General features: G+C 39.3%; 1 protein-coding gene across 4 annotated transcripts in view; it reads right to left on the minus strand.

Moving 5' to 3' along the window:
* The window catches only part of PRKDC (protein kinase, DNA-activated, catalytic subunit), a 189,496-nt gene that overhangs the window by 37,880 nt on the left and 126,511 nt on the right, over positions 1-25,105 (minus strand). For all 4 annotated transcript variants that reach the window (XM_008000566.3, XM_008000564.3, XM_008000565.3 and 1 more), the window contains exons 62-69: positions 22,707-22,886; positions 21,227-21,432; positions 18,395-18,533; positions 16,429-16,617; positions 15,545-15,769; positions 14,275-14,383; positions 12,352-12,463; positions 956-1,145 (exon numbers count right to left, since the gene is read on the minus strand). In XM_008000566.3, coding sequence (XP_007998757.3) covers positions 956-1,145; positions 12,352-12,463; positions 14,275-14,383; positions 15,545-15,769; positions 16,429-16,617; positions 18,395-18,533; positions 21,227-21,432; positions 22,707-22,886 — 1,350 coding nt within the window. The remainder of the gene's footprint in view (positions 1-955; positions 1,146-12,351; positions 12,464-14,274; positions 14,384-15,544; positions 15,770-16,428; positions 16,618-18,394; positions 18,534-21,226; positions 21,433-22,706; positions 22,887-25,105) is intronic.

Here is a 25,105-nt window from a genome sequence, read left to right on the forward strand (position 1 = left end):
ATAAAAATTCTTACTTGATATTATACTCATCCAAAGAAAAATCTATAAATGAGCATTTAAACCTAGAAAAAAGAAATATTATTTCTACCAGAATATCATCCTTTGCCTTGCAATAGCAACTGATATAGGGTCATTAACATAGCAAGTTTCCGTAGTATGTTTAAAAATTATATACATTTAAAGAGATTACATGCAATTTTTAAGCAATGTATATACTTAATATCAAGAAAGGGTCCTAGTATTAAATGATAATTCCTACAAAGTAAACCTAAAAATAATTTGTAACTAACTGGTAAGGATTCATTTTGAAATGACTAACAGGAATATAATAAACTCTAGAGGCTCTCTGGAGACTTTTGATTAAGTGCTCCTTGAAGTTTCCTTTTTTTTTTTTTTGAGATGGAGTCTCGCTCTGTCACCCAGGCTGGAGTGCAGTGGCCGGATCTCAGCTCACTGCAAGCTCCGCCTCCCGGGTTCACGCCATTCTCCGGCCTCAGCCTCACGAGTAGCTGGGACTATAGGCGCCCACCACCTCGCCTGGCTAGTTTTTTTTGTATTTTTTAGTAGAGATGGGGTTTCACTGTGTTAGCCAGGATGGTCTCGATCTCCTGACCTCGTGATCCACCCGTCTCGGCCTCCCAAAGTGCTGGGATTACAGGCTTGAGCCACCGCGCCTGGCTGAAGTTTCCTTTTTTTTTTGAGACAGGTTCTCACTCTGTCGCCCAAGCTGGTCTCTAACTCCTGGGCTCAAGTGATCCGCCTGCCTTGGCCTCTCAAAGAGCTGAGATTACAGGTGTGAGCCACTGCACCCAGCCCAGTTTACTTATAAAGAGAGAAAAAAAATAACACCTACTCAATTATTTTAAGGTTCAGACTATAAAGAAAAGCTAAAATTAGAGAAAAGCTAATTTAGCAAACCTGTGACACAGCAGGAAAGACAGACATGAGTACCCACCTGCTTCCGGGCACTGTCTACCATCTTCATTTTCATGGAAAACTTGCAGCTCCTGATCAGGGAGCTGATATCTTCTTCCTGCTCTTGCACGTCCATCCTCTCACTGGGGTCTCCATCTTCATCCACATTCATACTATTATCTTCTGGAAGAGGGGTAAGCTTCTCCTCTATTTTGCTGAGAAAGAAACATCTACACAAAGAAAAATGAGACAATGTCAGACTCAGGAATAGGAAGCTGCTGGGTAGCAATAACAGGCAGAAATTCTACACCTTAGTAAATGTTTGTCTGTTTCTTTTTTTGAGATGAGTTTCACTCTGTCACCCAGGCTGGAGTGCAGTGGCGCGATCTAGGCTCACCGCATGCTCCACCTCCTGGGTTCACATCATTCTTCTGCCTCAGCCTCCTGAGTAGCTGGGACTACAGATGCCCACCACCACATCCGTCTAATTTTTAGTAGAGACAGGGTTTCACCATGTTTGCCAGGATGGTCTCAATCTCCTGATCTCATGATCCGGCCATCTCAGCCTCCCAAAGTGCTGGGATTACAGGCGTGAGCCACTGTGCTCGGCCTACCTGTTTTTTTTTTGTTTTTTGTTTTTTTTCCTGAGATGGAGTCTCATTCTGTCGCCCAGGCTGGAGTGCAGTGGCACGATCTCGATTTACTGCAACCTCCACCTCCCGGGTTCAAGCGATTTTCCTGCCTCAGCCTACTGAGCAGCTGGGATTATAGGCGTGCACCACCACACCCAGATAATTTTTGTATTTTTAGTAGAGAGGGGGTTTCACCATGTTGACCAGGCTGGTCTTGAACTCCTGACCTTCAGGTGATCCACCTGCTTTGGCCTCCCAAAGTGCTGGGATACAGGTGTGAGGCACCATGCCCAGCCTTTGTTCACATTTAAAACCATAAATATACACTCTAGGTATTGACTTACTCTCCATTTTCATAAACCAACTCCTTAAAGACCACCAATGAGATATATATATAATTTTTTTTTTTTGAGACAGAGTCTCCCTCTGTCACCCAAGCTGGAGTGCAGTGGCACGATCTCAGCTCACTGCAACCTCTGCCTCCTGGGTTCAAGTGATTCTCCTGCCTCAGCTTCCTGAGTAGCTGGGATTACAGGCGCGTGCCACCACGCCCAGCTAATTTTGGTATTTTTGGTAGAGATGGGGTTTCACCATCTTGGCCAGGCTGGTCTTGAACTCCTGACCTCATGATCTGCCCGCCTCAGCCTCTCAAAGTGCTGGGATTACAGGAGTGAGCCACCATGCCCGGCCACCAATGATATTTTAACAGTACTTTTCATACATCACTTAATGCTTCCAGTTGCACAGAATAAAATGTTCAACCTCACCATTTTCTTTTCTTTTTTTTGAAGACAGAGTATGGCTCTGTCACCCAGGCTGGTGTGCAGTGCTAAGATCTCAACTCACTGAAAGCTCCACCTCCCGGGCTCAAGCCAACCTCCTACCTCAACCTTCTGAGTAGCTGGGGCTATTGGCGCAGGCCACCATGCCCAGCTAATTCTTTTTTTTTGTTTTTGTTTTTTTGTAGAATCATGGTTTCATCGTGTTGCCCAGGCTGGTTCTGAACTCCTGAGTTCAAGCAATTTGCCTGCCTTGGCCTCCCAAAGTGTTGGGATTACAGGAGTGAGCTATCATGTCTGGCCTAAATTTTATCTTTTGATGAATGGGTAACATACCCTGTGTTGAGCCATTTTGCTCCTTATATGTCCCAACTTAAGGTGATAAATATATAACAGTAAACAGTTTATAATCACTGAAAGTTTTCTTTTCTTTTTATTTATTTATTTTTTTGAGACAGGGTCTTGCTCTGTTGCCCATGTTGGAGCGTAGTGGTGCAACCACAGCTCACTGCAGCCTCGACCTCCTAAGCTCACGCAGTCCTCTTCCCTCAGCCTCCCAAATAGCTGGGGTTGGTTATAGATGCATGCTACCGCATCAAACTAAGTTTTACATTTTTTTGTAGAAACGGGGGCTTGCTATGTTGCCAGGCTGGTCTCAAACTCCTGGGTTCAAGGAATCCTCCTAAAGGCTGGGATTACAGGTATGAGCCACCATGCCCAACCATGAAAATTTAAAAGGTAAGTCTAGGTTGCTATTAAATTATTATTTTAGAAACAGGACTCACTATGTTGCCCAGGCTGTAGTGCAGTAGTTATTCACAGATGTAATCATAGCACACTACAGCCTTGAATTCCTGGGTTCAAGCAATCCTCCTGCCTCAGCCTCCCAAGAAGCTGAAACAATAGGTGTGTGCCTCCATACCCAACTTCAAAATTATTTTTATTTGAATCATAATTTACATGTATGACTCTGTCCAAGTAATTTTATTTCCATTAATATTAGTAACACTGACAAAGGGCCCTAATATATAAAGCTCATCCCTGATCAACAATCAAGTAAATTTCTGTTATTCTTCCAGGAACTGATTTCCAATTTCTTAGAAACACTATGGCCAGGGAGTTTGAGAACACCCTGGGCAACATAGTGATACCTCATCTCTACCAAAAAAAGTAAAAATTAGCTGGGCATGGTGGCATGAGCCTGTGTTTCCAGCTACTCAGGAGGATCGCCTGAGCTCAGGAGTTTGAGGCTGCAGTGAGTTATGACTGCACCACTGCACTCCAGCCTGGGTGGCAAAGCAAGACCCTGTGCATGGAAAGAAAGAAGAAAAGGAAAGGAAAAAGGAGAGGAAAGAAGAGGAGAGGAGAGGAGGGGGAGGGGAGGGGAGGGGAGGGGAGGGGAAAAGGAAACACTGTAGGCAGATAAACCATCATGTTTCACATCTCTTTTTCCTTTTCCCTCTTTTTTTGTTACTCCCAAGATACAAGCCTCGCTGGCCATTTCCTATTCTTACCACACTGCTCTGTGCTCCTCATCCCCACACCAACCACAGTGCTGGCTCATTCCCCAAAGCTGCCACTGATTTTAAGCTTTCACTGTTTTTAATCATAACAATAAATACAAGTGGGTACTGGATTAACATTTGAATAAATAATGAATTACTGAATCCATAAATGTCTCCTACCAGTGTGAATAAAGTGCCTGGCATTTCAGGAAAGGGAGGTGGGAACATCCACAGAATGAGACAGACTCCCTTGGGCTGGGAAGGGTGCATGCAATTTTAGAAGTGGAGTTGACAAGGGAGTCCCAGACAGAGGGAACAAATTAAACAAACACAGAAAACAGTTACACTGCATGACATGTTCTCACATCAAATCAGAGAGAACAAACCAAGAAGAGAACCATCTTTTCTAAAAACAACAGAGTCTGGCTCTGGTATGGCACTGGGAGCCCCTTGGGCCTATCCTCTGCTGACAACAACTAGAAACTGGATAAAATACAACTCCCCAAGAACTCTGAGTGAATAAAAGATGGCAGACTGTATGTGCAGGGAATCAAAACTGGGAGGGTCTGCTATTGGGATGGGTCTCCTGTTTCCTCTCTGTCTTATTCCCTTTTGACCCTGTGGAGTGTGGTGGCAATGTGATTGAGATCCTTAAGGCAAGCCTGCTGCATTCTACCCAGGGGAACAAGAAAAGGAGCCCAGGCAGATAGGTGCTACAGGGAGAATCCTGGAGGGGAGAGAATCAGAGAAAAATCCTCTAGTTCTGCACATGAACCCACCAGGCTTAGGCTGCCCTGAAGTATGCATGTACAGACAGACTCAAAACAGCACAGGTTTGGAAAGGAACTGAGGTTTCAATCAACAAAATGCAAGACAGAGCCTACTATCTAAACAGATCACCAGCTAGAGAATTATAAGCCAGCATCTACGCAAGAGAATCCAGTAGTTCTCCTTATCTTACCTGCAGTTTTGCTTTCCCTGGCTTCAGTTACTGGAGATATAGTGCAATAAGATATTTTGAGAGAGACAGACCACATTCACATTAACTTTTATTATAGTATACTGTTTGAATTATTCTATTTTATTATTGTTATTATTGTTACTTACTGTGCCTAATTTAGAAATTAAACTTTATCATATGTGTGTATGTATAGGGAAAAAAAACAGTATACATAAGGTTTGGTATTATCCATGGTTTCAGGATTCCACTGGGGATCTTTGAACGTATCTCCTAGATAAGAAGGGACTACTATATTCACAAATTACATTCAAAAATTAACTGATAAAAAGAATCAGGAGAATGTATCCATCTCAACAGAAAATGGATGCCAACTCTATGCTGACCCATATGTTGGAATGATCATATAAGGACCTTAAAGCAGCTATTTTAACTATGCTCCAGGAGGTCAAGAAAAAAACACATGCAATAAAGGAAAGGGTGAGTATCTCAGCAGAAAAAGAGAAAATATTTTTTAATAAACCAAACGGAAATTTTACAACTGGAATATATAATACCTAAGATAAAAGAGTCACTAGACAGACTTCCTAGAAGAACAAGTAAGACAAAAGAAGAGTAAGATTGAAGACAAATCAATAGAAATTATCTAATCTGATGAATAAACAACAAAAAGAATGAATAAAAATGAACAGTCAGGAACTTATGGAAAAATGTCAAAAGGCATGATGTATGTGTAACTGGATTCCCACGAGACCAAGAGAAATTGGGACAAAAAGTATTTGAAGAAACACAATGACCAAAAACTCCCCAAATTTGGTGACAAAAATGTACAGATTCAAGAAAGTCAGTGAACTTTAGATGGGATAAATTCAAACAGAACCAGGCCTAGACACATCATAATCAATATGCTGATAACCAATGATAAAGAAAAAAATCCTGAAAGCAGCCAGAAAAACATGACACATTACATATGAGCCACAACAACAGGAATAGCAAAGATATCATCTTCAGAGACACAGCGGCCAAAAGATACCACAAGGGGCAGGGAGTATCTACCCAGATTCTACATTCTGAGAAAGTGTCCTTCAAGAATGACAGAGAAATAAAGATATCTTCAGAGAAGGAAAAAACTAACAAGAGTTCATCACAGGTAGACCTGCATTACAAGAACTGCTAAAGGAAGATTTTCAGGCTAAAGGAAAATGACACAAGAGAAAAACTTGGGTCTTAGGAATAAATGATGAGTACAGAGTGGTAAGTATAATAAAAGACATATACTTATGTTCTAAAGAATATGTGACGAAAACCACATATGTTCTTTAGAATATGTATGACTGTTTAAAGTACAATATTATCTAGTGGTGTTTTCATTATATGTTACTTCATAAACATACATGAAATCCATCCACACACACATCGATGTATCATTACTTCATAATGATAAAAGGAGTATTTTGACAGGGCATGGTGGCTCACGCTTGTAATCCCAGCACTTTGGAAGGCCGAGGTGGGCGGATCACCTGAGGTCAGGAGTTCGAAACCAGCCTGACTAACGTGGCAAAATCCCGTCTCTACTAAAAGTACAAAATTAGCTGGGTGTGGTGGCACATGCCTGTAATCCCAGCTACTTGGGAGGCTGAGGGAGGAGAATGGCTTGAATCTGGGGGGTGCAGGTTGCAGTGAGCCAAGATCATGCCACTGCACTCCAGCCTGGGCAACAAGAGCAAAATTCCATCTCAAAAAAAAGTATTTCCACCATGGCATGTGTATACTTACGTAACAAACCTGCATGTTCTGCACATGTACCCCAGAACTTAAAGTATAATAAAAACAAATAAATAATTTCATCAGGAAAACAGCAGTTATCCACGTGTATGTGCCTAATAACAGAATCAAAATACAGTACGTAAAACTACACAGAATTAAAGGCAGAAATAGACAATCCTACAATCATAGATTTTGACATCCTTATCTCAGCAGTGATGGAACTACATAAACAAACAGTAAAGACATACAAGATCTGAAAAGTATCCCTGACTACCTTGATCTCACTGAAATTTATAAAACCTGATACCCAGGAATGGCAGAATATACAAAATTTTCAAATTTACATGGGTATTTACATGGGTATTTACACAGACCATATGGTGGCACATAAAAGAAGTCTCAATAAAATTTAAAAGGAACGAAACCATACAGAGGGTGTTTTCTGACCACAGTGGAATTTAGAAATCACTAAGATAGCCAGAAAACCCAGGTATTCGGAAATTAAAACACTTTTAAATATTTAATGGATCAAGTTACATAAGAATTAGAAAAATATGTTGAACTGAATAACATACCAAAATTTGCAGAATGTAGCTAAAGCAGTACTTTAGAGGGACACATGTAACTTTCAATGCTTATATTACAAGGAAGAAAAGGTATAAAATCAACAGTTTCTGCCTAAAGAAACAAGAAAAAGAAAAGCAAATACAAAGTAAGAGGAAAAGAAAAAAATAGTAAAGATGATACTAGAAATCAATTAAATAGAAAACAGATAATAAAGAAAATCAACAAAATCAAAAACTGGTCCTTTGAAAAAGATCAACAAAACTGACAAACTTTTACCCAGATGAATCAAGTATTAAAAAAGAGAACACAAATAACCAATATGTGGAATGAAAAAAGGGTTCCCTCCACAGACACTACAAATAATAATAAGGATGAGAATAATATGGACTTTATACCAACAATTTGATGATGTTGATGAAATGGACAAATTTACTTTAAAAAACAAATAAGGCAGGCAGAAATTTAAAAAGAAAATGGACAAAGTGATTGAAAAGTACAATTTAACAAAAATGACACAAAAAGAAATATAATTTTTTTTTTTTTTTTTGAGACAGAATCTTGCTGTTTCCCAGGCTGGAATACAGTGGCATGATCTCTGCTCACTGCAACCTCCACCTCGTGGGTTCAACTGATTCTCCTGCCTCAGCCTCCTGAGTAGCTGGGACTACAGGTGCTGACCACCATGTCCAGCTAATTTTTGTATTTTTAGTAGAGGCAGGGCTTCACCATATTGGCCAGGCTGGTCTCCAACTCCTGACCTCAAATGATCTGCCCACCTAGGCCTCCCAAAGTGCTGGGATTACAGGTGCGAGTCACCATGCCCAGCCAGAAACAGAAAGTTTAAATTCTCGGCCGGACGCAGTGGCTCATGCCTGTAATCCCAGCACTTTGGGAAGCCAAGGCGGGCGGATCACGAGGTCAGGAGATCGAGACCATCCTGGCTAACATGGTGAAACCCCGTCTCTACTAAACAAAAAATAAAAATAAAAATAAAAAAATTAGCCGGGCGTGGTGGCAGGTGCCTGTAGTTCTAGCTACTCAGGAGGCTGAGGTAGGAGAATGGCATGAACCTGGGAGGTGGAGTTGCAGTGAGCCAAGATCGCGCCACTGCACTCCAGCCTGGGCGACAGAGCGAGACTCTGTCTCAAAAAATATAAATAAATAAATAAAATAAATAAATAAATAAATAAATAAATTCTCTATCAGTATCGACTAAGGAAATTATATACATTATCAAAAATCTTCCCCAAGGGAAAACCCATGCCCAAATAGGATAGGTTTCACTGGTGAATCCTATCAAATATTCAAGTATGAAATAATGAGGATCTTATATAATTTTCCCCCCTTTGGAGAAGGAGTTTTGCTCTTGTTGCCCAGGCTGGAGTACAATGGTACAATCTTGCCTCACCGCAACCTCTGCCTCCTGGGTTCAAGAGATTCTCCTGCTTCAGCCTCTGAATAGCTAGGATTACAGGCATGCAACACCATGCTCGGCTAATTTTATATTTTTGGTAGAGACGAGTTTTGTCCATATTTGTCAAGCTGGTCTTGAACTCCTGACCTCAGGTGATCCGCCCGCCTCAGCCTCCCAAAGTGCTGGAATTACAGGCGTGAGCCACCACGCCTGGCTATAAACTTCTTTTTAAAATAGAGAAGGAAACATGCCTTACTCATCTTATCAGTCCATGATAACCCTAATACCAAAACCTGATGAAGATATTACAAAAAAGAAAATTACAGACCAATATCCCACTTCGATACAGATGCTAAAATCCTTAAGGGATCATCATGACCATATTGGGTTTACCCCAAGAATGCAAGATTGACTTCATATTTAAAAAGCATCAAAGTAATACTTCATAAACACAATAAAGGAGAAAAACAATATGATTAAGCTAATACAGAAATATTGTTTGATAAAATTCAACACGCATTCATAATAAAACTCTCAGAAAACCAGGAATAGAAGGGAATTTCCTCAGTCTGATAAAAGGCATTTACAAAAACATTACCATCTTTTAAAGCTGAATGAGTGAGTTGTCTTCTCTAACATCAAGAATAAGACTAAGATGCTCATTTTACCACTTATATTCAGGATTGTACTTGAGGTCCTCATGGTTTTAACAAAGAAGGAAAATGAAATAAATGGCATAAAGTTCAGAAAGAAAGAAAAGTGACCCTATCTGCAGATGATATGATAGAAAATCCCAGAGAATCTGCAAAACAAGAACTAAAACTACCAAGTTAGCAAAGATACAAAGTTAATATATAAAAAGCAATTTACATTAGCAGCAAATAATTGGGAAATATAATACAATTTTGAAAATAAATCCATTTATAACAGTGCCAAAAAACATAAAATACTTAGGAATAAATCACAAAAGACATCCAAGATCTCCATACTGAAAAAATACATAGATATGTCATATTAATGAACTGGGTAACTCTATATTGTTAAGATAGCAACTCCCCCAAACTGAACTATAGTCAATACAGTCCCAGTAAAAATCTCAGCAGTTTTTCTTTATACAAATTGGCAAGCAGATTCTAAAATGTAAATATAAATGCAAATCAACTAAAATAAAGTAGTTTTCATAAAGAAAAGCAAAGTTGAGCCAGGTGCCATGGGTCATGCCTGTAATCTCAGCATGTTGGGAGGCTGAGACGGGCAGATTGCTTGAGCCCAGGAGTTCCATACCATCCTGGGCACATAGTGAAACCCTGTCTCCACAAAAAAAGACAAAAAAATTAGCCAGGCATGGTGGCGCACACCTGTGGTCCCAGCTACTTGAGAGGCTGAAGTGGGAGGACTGCTTGAGCCTGGGAGGTTGAGACTGCAATGAGTCATGATCAGGTGACAGAGTAAGACCCTGTCTCAAAAAAAAGAAAAGTTTGAGAACTCATCCTATCTGACTTCAAAACGTACTATAAAGTGATAGAAATGAAGACAGTTTGTTTGCTATTGTGGGAAAAAAAAAACACAAAGCAAGGGCTACAACAGAAATAGACCCACACATACATGGTCAACTGAGTTTCCAAAAAATTGCCAAGGCGACTCAATTATGAAAGATTTTTGAACAAATGGGGCTGGATAGATATCTATATGGAAAAAGTAAACACCTACCCCCTACCTCACACCATTTACAAAAATTTTCTTCCAATGCATCAGAGACCTAAATCCGTAACATTTCTAAAAGAAAACAGGAGAAGACAGGTAAGATGAGCCTGATTTGCCAGTTTAAAGGGGAGCCTGCTGGCCAAATCTGAGATAATTGAACACAAAATAAATAAGGACAGTAGTAGGTTATATCCCACTAAATAAAATTGGAATCCCTGAGTCTTTATTGATAATCTTTAAAAAGTAAATAAGTACGTAAACAGAAGGGAGGGTGCCTGCCTACAATAAGACATAGACTAATATAAATGAATAGGTAGAGTCAGAAATTATTATTTTGCAACCATTATTGCCAACACTGGTTTGGGCCAGGAGTCATCCACAAATGCGAAATATGGAGGGGTAAGTCTTAGGAGAAGCAGGACATCTGTATGTCTCAAAGCAGCTCCCACATTTGTTAGTTGGAAAGGAAAAATAAATAAATAAATGGCATTATACAGTGAAGAGACCAAACAATCTAAATTATTATCACCAGGCTGGGCATGGTAGGTAAAAGCCTGTAATCCCAGTACTTTGGGAGGCCAACGCTCACTTGAGGATCACTTGAGGTCAGGAATTCAAGACTAGCTTGGCAAAAAATTTTGAAAAATACAAAATTAGCCAAATTTTGTATTTTTGTACTAAAAATACAAAATTAGCCAGGCATGGTAGTGCGTGCCTGTAATCCCAGCTACTTGGGGGGTTGAGGCAGGAGAATTGCTTGAACCTGGGAGATGGAATTTGCAGTAAGCCAAGATTGCGCCACCGCACTCCAGCCTGGGCAAAAAGACTGTATCCAAAACAAAAAAAAACAAACAAAAAAAAAACAGAAAAAAAACAGAAACAAAAAAAATCACCAGTAAAAGGCAGATGGACATTCTGCCCCACGCATGATTTGCTAGCCTGAGGAATATTCTGGCCAGAGGCAGATCACCTGAGTCCCACCATAAGGAAACATAAGACAAACCCAAACAGAGGAACATTACTCAAAAGTGTCAGTATTAGGATACACAAAGCCTTTTGGAGACTAAACAGACACATCAAATAAATGCAGTCTATCATACTGTACTGATCCTGTCACAGAGGTAGAGAAAATGCCACAAAGGACATTACTGGGACGATTGACAAAACTGAAATTGGGCTTTAGAGGAAAAATGAAAGCTCTGAGGTTTATCACCGAACTGTTAAATAAAAAGACACTCTTTTTCTTAAGAAATGAACACTGATCTATAACAAGGCAAAGGGATGTATCCAGCTTACGCTCACAACTGGTTCAGAAAATAAATAATATGTAGGGTCTGGTAGAAAAGAAAAAAATACAAATGCTAACATGGAAAAATGTTTAAAATGTTATTTAAAAAATCAGTGAATCTGGGTTAAAGGCACCCAGGAGAGTACTACTTTTCTTGCAACTTTTCCAGAAGAACTCATCTCAAAATAAAAAGTTAAAAAAAAAAGTAGTAGTGGAGGAAATAATGGGAGAACATGACACTTGGAATCAGAGTCCTTGAGTCCTATTTCCTATGCACATTTGCATGCAATAAACCACAACCTCTCTGACTTTATTACATGGTTAGCACCTGCCCTATGGATTCCACAGGGTAGTTACAGGATGGGAGAAGATGAGAACATGAAAATGACCTGAGACCTGGGAAAGTGACACGACTGTGTAATGGAGTTGGGAGATAGGAGGCAAGAATGTAAAAAATCCTAGTTATAAAATCGGATAATAAAAATCATTATGTAGTTGTCGTCTTTGTTGTCATCTAACTACTTAACATTCCGTTGTGAGAGGAGCAAATGTACACTGACCCTGTCTCCCTTCCTGGAGGTGCAGGTTCAGGATCAGCCACCAGCACCTCCCGACAGCAGCATCCCCACAGGGCAAGAGGAAAAGAGGACACGGCAGACACAGAGAGCTCTATCGAAACTACTTACATGGGAAACAGGAAGGACGGAAAACAGCTGCACTAGGCTCAAATCCCACATTTCTCTAAACCATGGTTTGGAAGAAAAACCATTCCAACAATTTCAAAAACCAATCCACATTTGACTTAAAGGGACCACATCTTACCGATTTGTGATGACGTCATCCCAGATGTTCATTGGGTCCATTTTAGCATCTGGATATCTGTTTGTCCAGGTGTTCAGAAGTCTCTTAAGGGGAACTTGAGATGATAAATTGCCTAAAAATAGTATTAGAGGGTGACTATACCCATAGCTCAATTATAAGACCAAATGACAAAGTAAGGTCATTATCAGTAAATAGAAAACTCAGACTTCTGCCCAAATTACAAAAAAGTCCTTTCTTTCACAAAAGGACACAAAGTTACCATACTAAATTTAATGTATTCTAACATTTAAACTCAATTGCTTAAGGATGGAGAAATAAACATGCACAAATTCTTTTTACATTTATTACAGGTCTACAGTCCATCTGTAATATCAAAATCTAAAAAGCATTGATAACTAAAAAGATTTTCACAGGGTTATAGCAAATTTTCTTGGCAAAAAAAAAAAAAATCTGATCTTCACTGGTATAGGGCTACTTAGTCTTTGTTTATGGCATCAATGTGAATATTCGTAACTTAAGCTGGAGAGTTATAGAATACTGTCCTAGCCCCTGGCGTGTATACAGGTAATATTTCTAGTGTCCAAAACATTCTGGCCTCAAGGGTCTCAGAAAAGAGATTCATAACAATCTTTATGAAACTGAAAATTCACATTGCTAATGTGTTTTCTTTCTGTTGGAGGAAAACAGCAGTCAGGAACACAAGCTTAGATAAGACAGTTCTGGGTTCAAAATTTAAATCTTTTACTTATTAGCTTAGGCAAGTCATTCAATCTCTATAAGCCTCTAAAAAATGAGGAGAAAAAAATCCATCTCATGAAGTTGTTATAAAGACTAGGAAACACTGGCCGGGTACAGTGGCTCACGCCTGTATCCTAGCACTTTGGGAGGCTGAGGCAAGTGGATCACGAGGTCAGGAGATAGAGATCATCCTGGCTAACATGGTGAAACTCCACCTCAACTAAAAATACAAAATATTAGCTAGGCGTGGTGGCAGGTGCCTGTAGTCCCAGTTACTCAGGAGGCTGAGGCAGGAGAATGGCATGAACCTGGGAGGCAGAGTTGCAGTGAGCCGAGATTGTACCACTGCGCTCCAGCCTGGGTGACAGAGCGAGACTCCGTCTCAAAAAAAAAAAGACTAGGTAATACTGATAAAGAGATTAACATAGCTCCTGAAAGCAGAATGCACTTAATAAATGATACATCATTAATATGTACTTGGGAAATAATTTTCCAAAATTAAAACAGAAAATAACTAGGTAGATATAAATATCAGTTTTTATCAGTATTCTGAAAAGCATCTTTTGTAATTATTTTTAATTATTTAAGACAAAAATGAAATTCAGATTAACAAATAAAACATTTTACCTTTGCAAAGATGTATTCTTCCCCTTAGATTCTTGGGTGACCTCCCATAGGCACTGGGATAAATCCCACTTACCAGCAATACAAAGGCCTTCTTGATGTGGGCCCTGCTGCCCGCAGCCTTCCCGCCCTCCCTTCAAGCCAGGACACCCAGTACCCTCAGTGTGCACCTCATGGGCACCACAGCTTTCTGTCTGCAAGCCCCTGCCTCTTCCCCACTGCTCAGGACCCTCCTCCAAGAGTTCTGCACCCTCTCAGGCCAGGGTGGGCCCCACCACCCTTGTGGGCAGGTGTCCTCTGGAGTCACCCCACTACTCCAAAAGCTTCATTAAGGTAGGCAGCATGTTTTCTTTCACTTTGCAGCCCTGGTGCCTAGAACACTGCCTGACCATTTTAAACATTTATTTCAATGATCTGAAAATATATATTTGTAAAGGAAATTCGATGGAGTTTCTAACCCATACATTAAGAAACATGCACTTTCACTAAGTAGAAAATAATTTAGATGCTAAAACTCTTCCACAATTAGAAATGAAAAAAATGACAGATGAAAAAAATTACCTTGTTTGCTTATAAAGCCGATGAACTCCTGAATTTCTGTTAAAGCCTGTACAGACTGCAATTTGGTGAGTCTACTTCGGTGTAAGAGGACATCAATACTAGAATAATTCTTTAAAAAAAAAAAAAAAGGCATTTACAAATGCCATGTTATAAATCAAGCTGTGACTTTAAGTTTTTAACAGTACTCTAAATTATGAAATGTAGCAATTATTCTATAAATATGCCTCAGAATGGTTAATAATTAGGTCACAGACACAGTTAACAAACAGTTTAAATTAAAAAAAATAATAATTTAAGGTTTCAATCACATTTTGGCTCAGTGAAATCAATAAAACTGACATCACCAGGCTATCACTGCCTCAACTTGCCACCAAGTTTTAATAATCCCAACATCCTATAATGTAAAACTTCTGACTACAGAAGCCAATTCTTCTTTTGATAAACTTCCTTGAGAGAGCTAATCAACTTCAAGACATTGAATAAAAATGAAAACAATGAATGAATATGCTTCTGTGCTAAATGTCACTAACCTATGCTAAATGTTATTAATAAACTCTATACAAGACATTCACTTACAAACAAACAACTGTAAGGAAAATATTTGGAGAAAAGCAAAAAGGAAAGAAAGAGTGGCAGAAAACAATCAGAGAAGATCAACCCCCACTCTTCTCCACAAAGTAAACAAGCTTCCATTCCGCTACCCCAAATAGAAAAGTCTACTCTTGGCCAGGAGCGATGGCTCACGTCTGTAATCCCAGCACTTTCGGAGACTGAGGCAGGTGAATCACCTGATATCAGGAGTTCAAGACCGGCCTGGCCAACATGGTAAAACCTCGTCTCTACTAAAAATACAAAAATTAGCAGACTGCCCGTAATCCCAGCTACCCAGGAGGCTGAGGCAGGAGACTCACTTGAACCAGATTGTGCCATTGCACTCCACTGTCTAGGTGACAAAAGAGAAACTGTCTCAAAAAAAAAAAGCCTACTTCAAGTGTTCTTTAAGAGTATGAGAAGGGAACAAAAGGGGAAAAAAATGAAACCTTTCTAAAAGAGGAAAAAAGATTAAAAAGGCATTAACATAAATGACAGAATGAACAGCATTACTGGAAGAACAGAAAGGAAATAGGTGGTATTAAAATAGTACTTGAAAATTTTTGTCGATTTTTTTTCATGAGTTTACTGAGTTTTAAAAATATCCTAAAAATAGTATATTTCAGATAGATCCACATTATAATATACACACACATATATATAAAATATATAGTATTACCTGCATAAAACTCTGAATGCCATTTTGAATGTAGTATCTGGCTCTGTCAATATCATCTTGCAGGAGGTAAAGCAGACTCAGCTCTTGACTGTAATGAAGCTCTAAAATCGCCTTCTGGAGCTCCCCATGCATAGCTTTGTCAATAAATGTCAGCAGGGACTGGTCAGCCTCTCCCTGGAGCAGCAGCTTCAGCTTGCTGCGGATCATGTAAGGTAGATACGTTTCCTAAGGAACATAAAAATATACTTGTAACTACAGAAAGCCAATTTGAGTATGTCTAATTATTTTATTTCTGTAATACTCTGCTATACTTTCATAGATCAAGATTTAGAATCAAAGCGATGATGTCTGATGTCTGAAACAGTAATCTCCAATTTTTAAAACAAATTCATCTAAAATAGCTTGTTTTGTAACCACAAAATATATAGGAACGTGTTCTACAAAATATTGGGGACTACTTTTAGCTGGAAGATGATTTGGATGTTACATACAAACTGAGGAATTTACAAGCACAGTCAGGATAGGTATGGTGTGGAGAAACCAGGAGAGCCTCTTGTCCCAGGAGCTGGGAGGCCTGTGTTTAGTCAGTGATCTGGGGCGACTTCTTGTAACATAAGAGACAACAGTAAATATTCTCCCATGTAGTCATACTAGGAATGTTAATATTTATTTTAAAATGCATTGCATTCATTTTGAAAAGATGATTAGCTAAAAGTGATAAGAGATTTAACAATACTATGGGGTTTGTAGGTGGAGTCAGGTCATGCAACTCACTGGTGCTTCACAACTACTACCTGTTTTTGAAACGTTTTAAACAACTTTGTTAACTAGAAAACACCTACCTAAAATATTTATTTCAATCACTTAAAAATAATTTTACCCACCTGATAAAATGGTTCACTCCAGATTTTATTTAGATCTGGGGGGTTCTCACTGTCTACACTGGCTGTAGAACAGTATTCAAGTGATTTCCACTCAGCAAGGTGGTTGTAACAGTCAAGGGATGCAAGTTCCCAAAAATCCTTCTCGGCGTCTGTGGGCTCACCATCTACCCAGTCTTGTTTATTGAGAGCCTGGTGGAGAAAAGTTAATAAAATTATTTTACAAAGTTGGAAAGAATACCAATGAGAACATGTAAAAAGGAAGAATGTAACAATCACACTAAAAACAATCCTTTTCAGATTTATGGCAAGGAGAGAGAAAAGAGAAGCTATTCAGAGTAACACTGAATGGAAGAAAAACCAAAAGGAATTTTACAGTACTAAATGAATAGACAAACCCAGCTGGGCACGCTGGCTCACGCCTGTGATCCCAGCACTGTGGGAGGCTAAGGCAGGTGGGCCACCTGAGGCCAGAAGTTTGAGACCAGCCTAGGCAACATGGCTTAACACTGTCTCTACAAAAAACACAAAAACTAGCTAGGTGTGATGGCAAACACCTGCAGCCCCAGCTACTTGGGAGGCTGAGGTGGGAAGATCACCTGGGCCCAGCAGGTTGAGGCTGCAGTAAGCTGAGATCATGCCACTGCACTGCAGCCTGGGTGACCCTGTTTTGAGAGACAGAAAAACACACACACACACACACACACACAAATCCTAACTAGGAGGAAGCCATTTCTCTGAGAAACTTACCAATGAAACCAATTACTAAGACTAACCAATTAGTAAGACTGAATACTTTTAATCACAATAACTTGATTTACATCTCTCCTGGGGGTTATTTACCACATAACAAGTTCTTACAATAAAATTAGAATACAGGACATTTGTAGAAAATTTCAGAGGATTTTAAAACCTGGACTGCTCATTGAAGAGTTTCACAGGTCACAGACCCTGAATTTCAACACCTACACTTGAATAGCCACTGACAAAATGTACAAAACTGAACTTATAGTCATCTTCCCAAATTCTTCTTTACCTCTGATGTAGTTTGAATATGTGTCCCCACCTAAACCTCATGTTGAAATGTAATCCTCAATGTCAGAGGTGGGGCCTGGTGAGAGGTGTTTGGATCAATGGGGGCAGATCCCTCATGAATGAAGTGGGCCATTCCCTTGGTGATGAGTGATCCTAGCACTTTGGGAGGCCCAGGCATGATGGCTTGAGCTCAGGAGTTCCCAACCAGCCTGGGCAACATAGTGACCCCTCGTCTCTCCAAAAATCTTTAAAAATTAGCCAGGCATGTTGGTGCATGCCTGAAGTCCCAGCTACTCAGGTGGCTGAGGTGGGAGGATCGCTGGAGCCTGGGAGGACTGCTGGAGCCTGGGAGCCATGATCATGCCACTGCACTCCAGCCTGGGTGACAGAATGAGACCCTGCCTCTAAATAAATAAAAGTATATGGCACCCCCTCCCCAACTGTCTCTCTCTTGCTACTGCCTTTCACCATATGAAGTGCCTGCTCCTGCTTTGCCTTCTACCAATGAGTAAAAGCTCCCCAAGGCCTCCCCTGAAGCCAAGCAGAAGCCAGCACCATACTTCCTGTGTAGCCTGTGGAACTGTGAACCAATTAAACCTCTTTTCTTTATAAATTACCCAGTGTCAGGTATTTCTCTATAGAAATGCATGAACAGCCTAATACAACTTCTTTATAATTTTTTTTCTTTAACTAACTGAAAGAAAATAACCTATGCAAATAGAAACTGTGTAAGAGCAGACAGAAAAACAATATACAGTTTCATAGTATGGTAGGCCCTCACTTAAGTGAACAACCTATAAGGAAACCAATTTTCTTCCTCATCAACATTGTAACCAACAAGGATCTGCTGTACCTTATTTTGCTTAAAGTTATAGTTCAGCAGAAAACAAAAGTGTTGTAGTAAATGTCATATTTTGCCAGAGATCAATCTTACCTCATCATACTGCTTAGCAGCTTCAGAATAATCACTTCTGGCTTCTGCTAACAATGCATTCTGAGTGATTTGCTTTGTTCCTATCTCACTGCTAAAAATCCCACGGAGGACGTCGTATTCTCCAATTGATCTATACAGTCTACAAAACAAATCAAAAAGGCCAAATCAGTGAACACTCCAGTATTTTAAAAGTATTTATTCTAATGAAATGATAGTAAATCAAGTTGCCACACATTACATTAACAAAAGAAGAGACATAAAATGTTACTTTAATTTTGCTAAAAATATAAAATTTAAGAAACTATGAAGTTATCCCTAGGTTTTATAACTTTAATCATACATAAGGCAGAATTTATTCAGATGTGCATTTAAAGTGGAATCTGGGACAGGCATGGTGGCTCATGCCTGTAATCCCAGCACTTTGGTAAGCCGAGGTGGGTGGATCACCTGAGGTCAGAAGTTCAGACCAGCCTGGCCAACATGGTGAAACCCCGTCTCTACTAAAAATACAAAAAATTAGCTGGGCGTGGTGGTGCGTGTCTGTAGTCCCAGCTACTTGGGAGGCTGAGGCAGAGAACTGCTTGAACCTAGGAGGTGGAGGTTGCAGTGAACTGAGAACGCTCCACTACACTCCAGTCTGGATAACAGAGCAAGACTCCGCCTCAAAACAAAACAAAAAAAAAGTGGAATCTGAAAATATCAAAGGTTCACAGTATATAAGATGTGTCATTACATAAGATTCTCCAGTATTAATCCATGAAAATATCTGCAGGTGACCCATTTGGAATCCTTGCCTAGCCCCCAAAAACCCGGAAGCAAAGAAAAAATAATCCTGACTACTGACGCCATGTTTAATCCATGGTTCTACGGACCATCTCAATTTGTTGGAGTATTCCTTCATTTCTTCATTTTAACAAAATTCTGGCTTGACCCTTTCAATCAAGTTTCCCAGTCCATGATATTCTCAAAGTGTTTATTAGGTTTGTTCCTTTCCTCCAGGAAATTTCTTTCCATCTTGCAGTCTCAACCCAAATGTTATTTCTTCCTAAACCAGCCAGCCAAGGACTGCTCCCTCTTTAGTTCTCCTGCTGTTCAGTTTCCTTCTGGTACTAAGTCTCTTGCATTTACATCAAAAGAGCCCTACGGGCTCTCTCCTAGAGCTTATGAATTCTGAATTCAATAAAATCTAGTAGATGTGGCTCTCTTATTGCCCTGATTACAGAATGTTAGGGGTAATAAATCAGTAGTAAAGGTGGGTGGATAAGTAGGTGGTGGAGCAATAGCTCATGGCCCCAGAGTCAAAGGAAGAGGGAGAGCTACATACGTACCCCTATACTGGTTCCCAGGTCCCTGGATTATGTTCACTGTAACGTGGTTAAAACAATGGTCATGACATATTAAAAAACGGCTAAGGCCGGGTGTGGTGGCTCATGGCTGTAATCCTAGCACTCTGGGAGGCCGGGGCGGGCGGATCATGAGGTCAAGAGATCAAGACCATCCTGGCTAACACAGTGATACCCCATCTCTACTAAAAATACAAAAATTAGCCAGGCGTGGTGGCACGTGCCTGTAACCCCAGCTACTTGGTAGGCTGAGGCAGGAGAATCGCTTGAACCCAGGAGCCGGAGGTTGCAGTGAGCCAAGATCGCGCCACTGCACTCCAACCTGGGCGACAGAGCGAGACTCTTGTCTCAAAAACAAAACAAAACAAAAAACACTAAACTTGTTCACAATGCTCAGAAACGAATGCAAAAATATCACAAAAGTATGAGAATGTACTTAACACAGTTAGAAAAAAATGTTTAAAGTTTAGGCCCTTAAAAGTTGTTTGCTCCGTTACTTAGTAAATACACATTATATATGTTTACTACTCCTGGAAATAGTAAACATACAAGGTGTCACTTGCTGTTCACTTACACATCTGAAGCAATAGGAGAAAACGGTTCCAAGGTAAAATCAGCATAGCCCAGAGGCACTCTCTGAATGGCCCTGGCATTTTATCTTGTCTAAGTGCTCACCACCTTCTACTTCAATTCTGATTTATTATGTGTAAAGTACATATATTTCCTACTAGATTGCCAGTTTTGTGAGTCTGTGATCAATGTCTAACCCAATTTCACGTCTCTTTAGTGCCTGGCACAGCACCTTGTACACTCACTGCTCAATCAAGACAGACATGAATTAACTACAAAACAGCAGGAAGCACAAGGATCCCCTCCCTTACTTTTACTATCTTTTCTCTTAGAATCTAAAGCTCTAAAAATCTGCACTACAAAATGAAGTTCAAGTTAAATTTCAATCTTAACCTAACAACCTCCTCAGAATGAGACTTTCATATGATGAGATCACAGGTAAGGGAAGAATCAGACATAATGGAAAATGGTATAACTAGAAAATGGAATCTGTTTATCCCAAATTAACTGATTTAAACTCTTTCTAAAACCTTAAGTCCTGCTGAAAATACTAAATCATCCACTATTCAGTGTAGTGAAGCAGGAAATAACATAAAATATTAGGAACTATGATTCACAGCTACACTTTACAGGAAACTCAACTTGGTGAATAACACTGAGTCCAAAAAATTGTATACTGAAAGAAATCAGCAGGTTTCAATAACATTCTCTTTCCTTGAGCAAGACACTGCTTGATGTGGCAACTGTTCTTGACTTTGAGAATGGTACTCAGCCTGAAAGACTTTTTTTTCTTTTAAATTTCACATTACTGTTACTATCAACTTTATTAGTTCATTTTCTGCCAAGTGAAGCCAAGTGTTTTCCATATTGCTTTGGTCAAATCCAGTGTGCTCCCAAGAGTACTCGACCTCACACTTACTTAGCAAGCTCCACCCATCTGAGGACATCAGGAGGGAGGCGGGCCTTCCCGCGGACTCGCTTGGCAGGCAGCTCGGCAGGCAGCAGGCGGAGCAGAGCCTCCTCCAGCAGGCGGATGCCCACGGGCTGCTGTAGGCTAGCCAGGCAACCAGCACTAACAGCTGCTGGGTCGAGGCTCAGCAAGGCTGCGTGCTGGCAGCTGATGTCCTGTGAAACCACACATACAACCAGCTGTTTAGCTTGTGGTACTTGGACCATGTTTAAACAAGGAGTAACCTACTTTACTAAACATAAAAGGTACCGATGTTTAAGTAGTGGCATCACCAGAAGTTTCTCTGTGTAATGCTATTAACAAAATTTCCCACAATATTCAATTTGCTCAAAGGAGGAAATGACCTTTTAATTTTACACTTCCAATCCAGGGATCAATTTAAAGCAAGAAAAGCACTATCAAAATATGAAGATAACATATACACACACACATAAATTAGAAACCAATATAAAAAACAGAGCTAATGTATAAAAAGAAATTTATACTGACAGTTTCACGTTCCATCAAAAAGAATAAAACAGAAAAACTAAGTATTTCATTTCAGAAAAATATTACCCAATTCGTTTGTAAACCGATACTACCGATAAACAATATTGAAGAATATAAATTAGTAATTATTTCAGAAAAGGTCACTAAATACAAAAATACTAAAACGAATCAAAAAGATGTTCTACTAGGGAATTTTATATAACCCATACTTTGAATGGCACAGAAAACATTTCTTACATGAAAAATAATCTTCTGACAAATATATTTAAGTAGTAACTGAATATTAAATTAGATTTTCTGCTCATGCTGTGTTGCCCTGGAAAGGACTTCTCTGACCACTGCATCTAGGCACACACACCCTACCCCATCAAGAGGCACCTGCTTACCTGCTTCATTACTGTCTTACACTGCTTTAATACTTCCCCATTACTCAAGTACTATGACACTTACTGCAACCTAATGTCCCGTTCTACATTTTCCTGTGGGTTGCCTATTACGCATCTATTAATGGGAATGTAAGGTCAAGAGGAAAGGAATTTTTGCCTCTTCATCGATGTGGCCCAACCACCTAGAACAAAGCCAGGCGGGTACTCAGTCAACACCTTTTGACAGCAGTCAAGAGGCAGGAAAGAATTTGGTGAAAGACTACATAAGGAAAAACAACGAAATAAATGAAGGGTTTCATCAAAAACACTGAGGAGACTGGCTTACTACAAAATAAAACATAACATGTTTGATTTCTGGTTATTCTGTCACATATCGGTTTTTCTGGGGGGGGGGGGACAAATTACATCTACCCATTTGGGAGGAGGTAACCCAAACAGTACATCTACTCAAACATCAGGTTATCAAAAGTTTCAACATGGGAAACACAGTGATGACGGAACGGCCATGTGAAGCCACAGCAAACAATATTTGGTGAAGTGTGTGCAGACTTTACCTGAATACAAGAGACAAAAGGTGGAAAGAAAGAGAAGGTGGTATTAAGAAAACGATTGAAGTCTTGGAGCAACTTTTGAGTGATGTTGTTTTTTTCAGACAGCGTCTTAAATTTATCCATCTCTTTCAAAATTCCGGAAAACAAGCTGCTAAAGAGCTGTTTTGCAATTATTGGGTCTCTCTGTAAAAAATTCAAAACAGACAAATTAGGATCTGAAGCAAAAATGCTATATAAATCACCAATACTATCAGAGCTTAGAAAATGCAGACTGTTGCAAACACATCTATTATACCTCTCAATTCTATTTGGAAAGATTTAACAGGCATTGACAAAGGCAGCATTTGGAATTTAACCAAATATATCTGTTTGATGTATGTTATGGAAACATGGACTTTTGGCCCAGAGAAATGAATTTAAAAGCTGGCTTAACCAATATGTAATGACATAGCTTCTCTCCTGAGTTGAGTCTGGGTCTCCAAACTTTAAATGGGGGCTATCAGAACACATCACAGTGTGCTGCGGGGAAGATTAGCCCAGATGATGCACAGCCAGTGCTTAGTGCAGCACCTCAAAAAATCTCAGAGAAAGATTAAATGTTTAGGTATTTTCCTCCTATCAGCACCATGGTAAAGCTTAAAATAACTGATCAGCTTAAATGAAATGCCAGTGTTAATTTTCAAGGTCCCACCACCTGACCACTTTAAACTATTGAAACCATCAGATGCTTCTTCTGAGCATCAGCTCCCTCAAACAGCACACTACCTAATCATTTATAGCCCTAACCCTCACACACTTCATGGCCACAGGATACTCCCTTTATTTATTTATTCATGCTGTGACATTAGTACCAAAAACAGTTCCTGGCATATAGTGTCTATCTTTGCTAAATGGAGGCATGTAAGCATGATAAATAAAGTTTAAAAATTACTTTGTGTAATCTTCTAGGGATCTTCCCTGTTAATAAGTTTTCTACCATATTATAACTGACAGGTCAATTCTGTTAATATCTTTTTGTTAATTTTGCTACGTGTTTGCCTCTGAAGGAGGTGAGACTTGTGCTGCTTTTTGGGATCATGTTCTTTTTTCATGTCTAAGACCTATTTTAATTATGTTTACAACATAATGGTAATCCATTTTTGATGTTTTATGAACAAATCACATTATTAAATGAATGTTCTTAAATCAAGCATGATTTTTGCATATTGTTGAAAAGAACATTAAAAGCAATGGTTTACACTTAGTTACTATAGCCAAAAAATAAATACTTGAAATATTTACTGTGCAATTCTACTGATTTATGATATTTAATATTAAAAAAATAAATCTAATTATCAAACGCAAAAAATTACTTTGATAAAAGCTATGTATGACTAAAACATACAAATTCCTTATTGTATATTTTAAGTAATATATTTATCTTGTTATAAGAAGTTCTAGTGAGTAGTAAAATTTTAGAAAATATGGCTAAATCAAAAAAAGCACAATCCCATTTACAACAGCCACAGAAAGAATAAAATACCTAGGAATACACTTAACCAAGAAGGTGAAAGATCTTTACAAGGAGAACTAAAAACACCACTGAAAGAAATCACAAAATGACACAAATAAAGGGAAACACATTCCATATTCATGGATTAGAAGCATCAATATTGTTAAAATGGCCATTCTGCTCAAGGCAATCTATGGAATCAATGCTAATTCTATCATACTACCATCAGTTATCACAGAACTAGAAAAACTATTCTAAAATTCATGGAACCAAAAAAGAGCCCGTATAGCCAAAGCAATCCTAAGCAAAAAGAACAAAACTACAAGCACTGCACTACCCAACTTCAAACAATATAAGGCTGCAGTAACCACAAAAGCATGGTACTGGTACAAAAACAGACACACAGACCAACGGAACAGAATAGAGCACCCAGAAAATGTGGTTTGGGAAAAAAGAAAATAAGTATCACCCACAATTATACCATAAAGAGGTTAAGTCACTGGCACGTGTCTTTTACTGTTGTGTACACTTTTAGACCTGTTTGGTAACCTGCTGCTTTTATGTAACACGTGGTGGACGGGTTTCCATGTCTACAATCCACTGATTCCTTAGTACAAATTCCTTCATTTATGCTCCCTTTGTTCAGACAAATGCAGTGGTAATCCTGATAAATAACGATAAATAATGTCTTCAGCACTGATGATCTCAGAGTCTCAGCATGTGTAAAGAAATCATGGAAGTAGGAAATGGCAGAGTCAGGACTTGGAGCAAGGTCTTTACACCAAGCCCACAGTTGAGGACAAACCAACACCTCATCTATGTTGCAGGACAGCCTCAGCCATGTTTCCTCACATAGGCAAACCCCTAAACTGGAAACAGATTTTATTTAACCTGTCAACAGAAAACGCAG

Source organism: Chlorocebus sabaeus, chromosome 8 (assembly GCF_047675955.1).
Source record: "Chlorocebus sabaeus isolate Y175 chromosome 8, mChlSab1.0.hap1, whole genome shotgun sequence".
Classification (NCBI taxonomy): domain Eukaryota; kingdom Metazoa; phylum Chordata; class Mammalia; order Primates; family Cercopithecidae; genus Chlorocebus; species Chlorocebus sabaeus.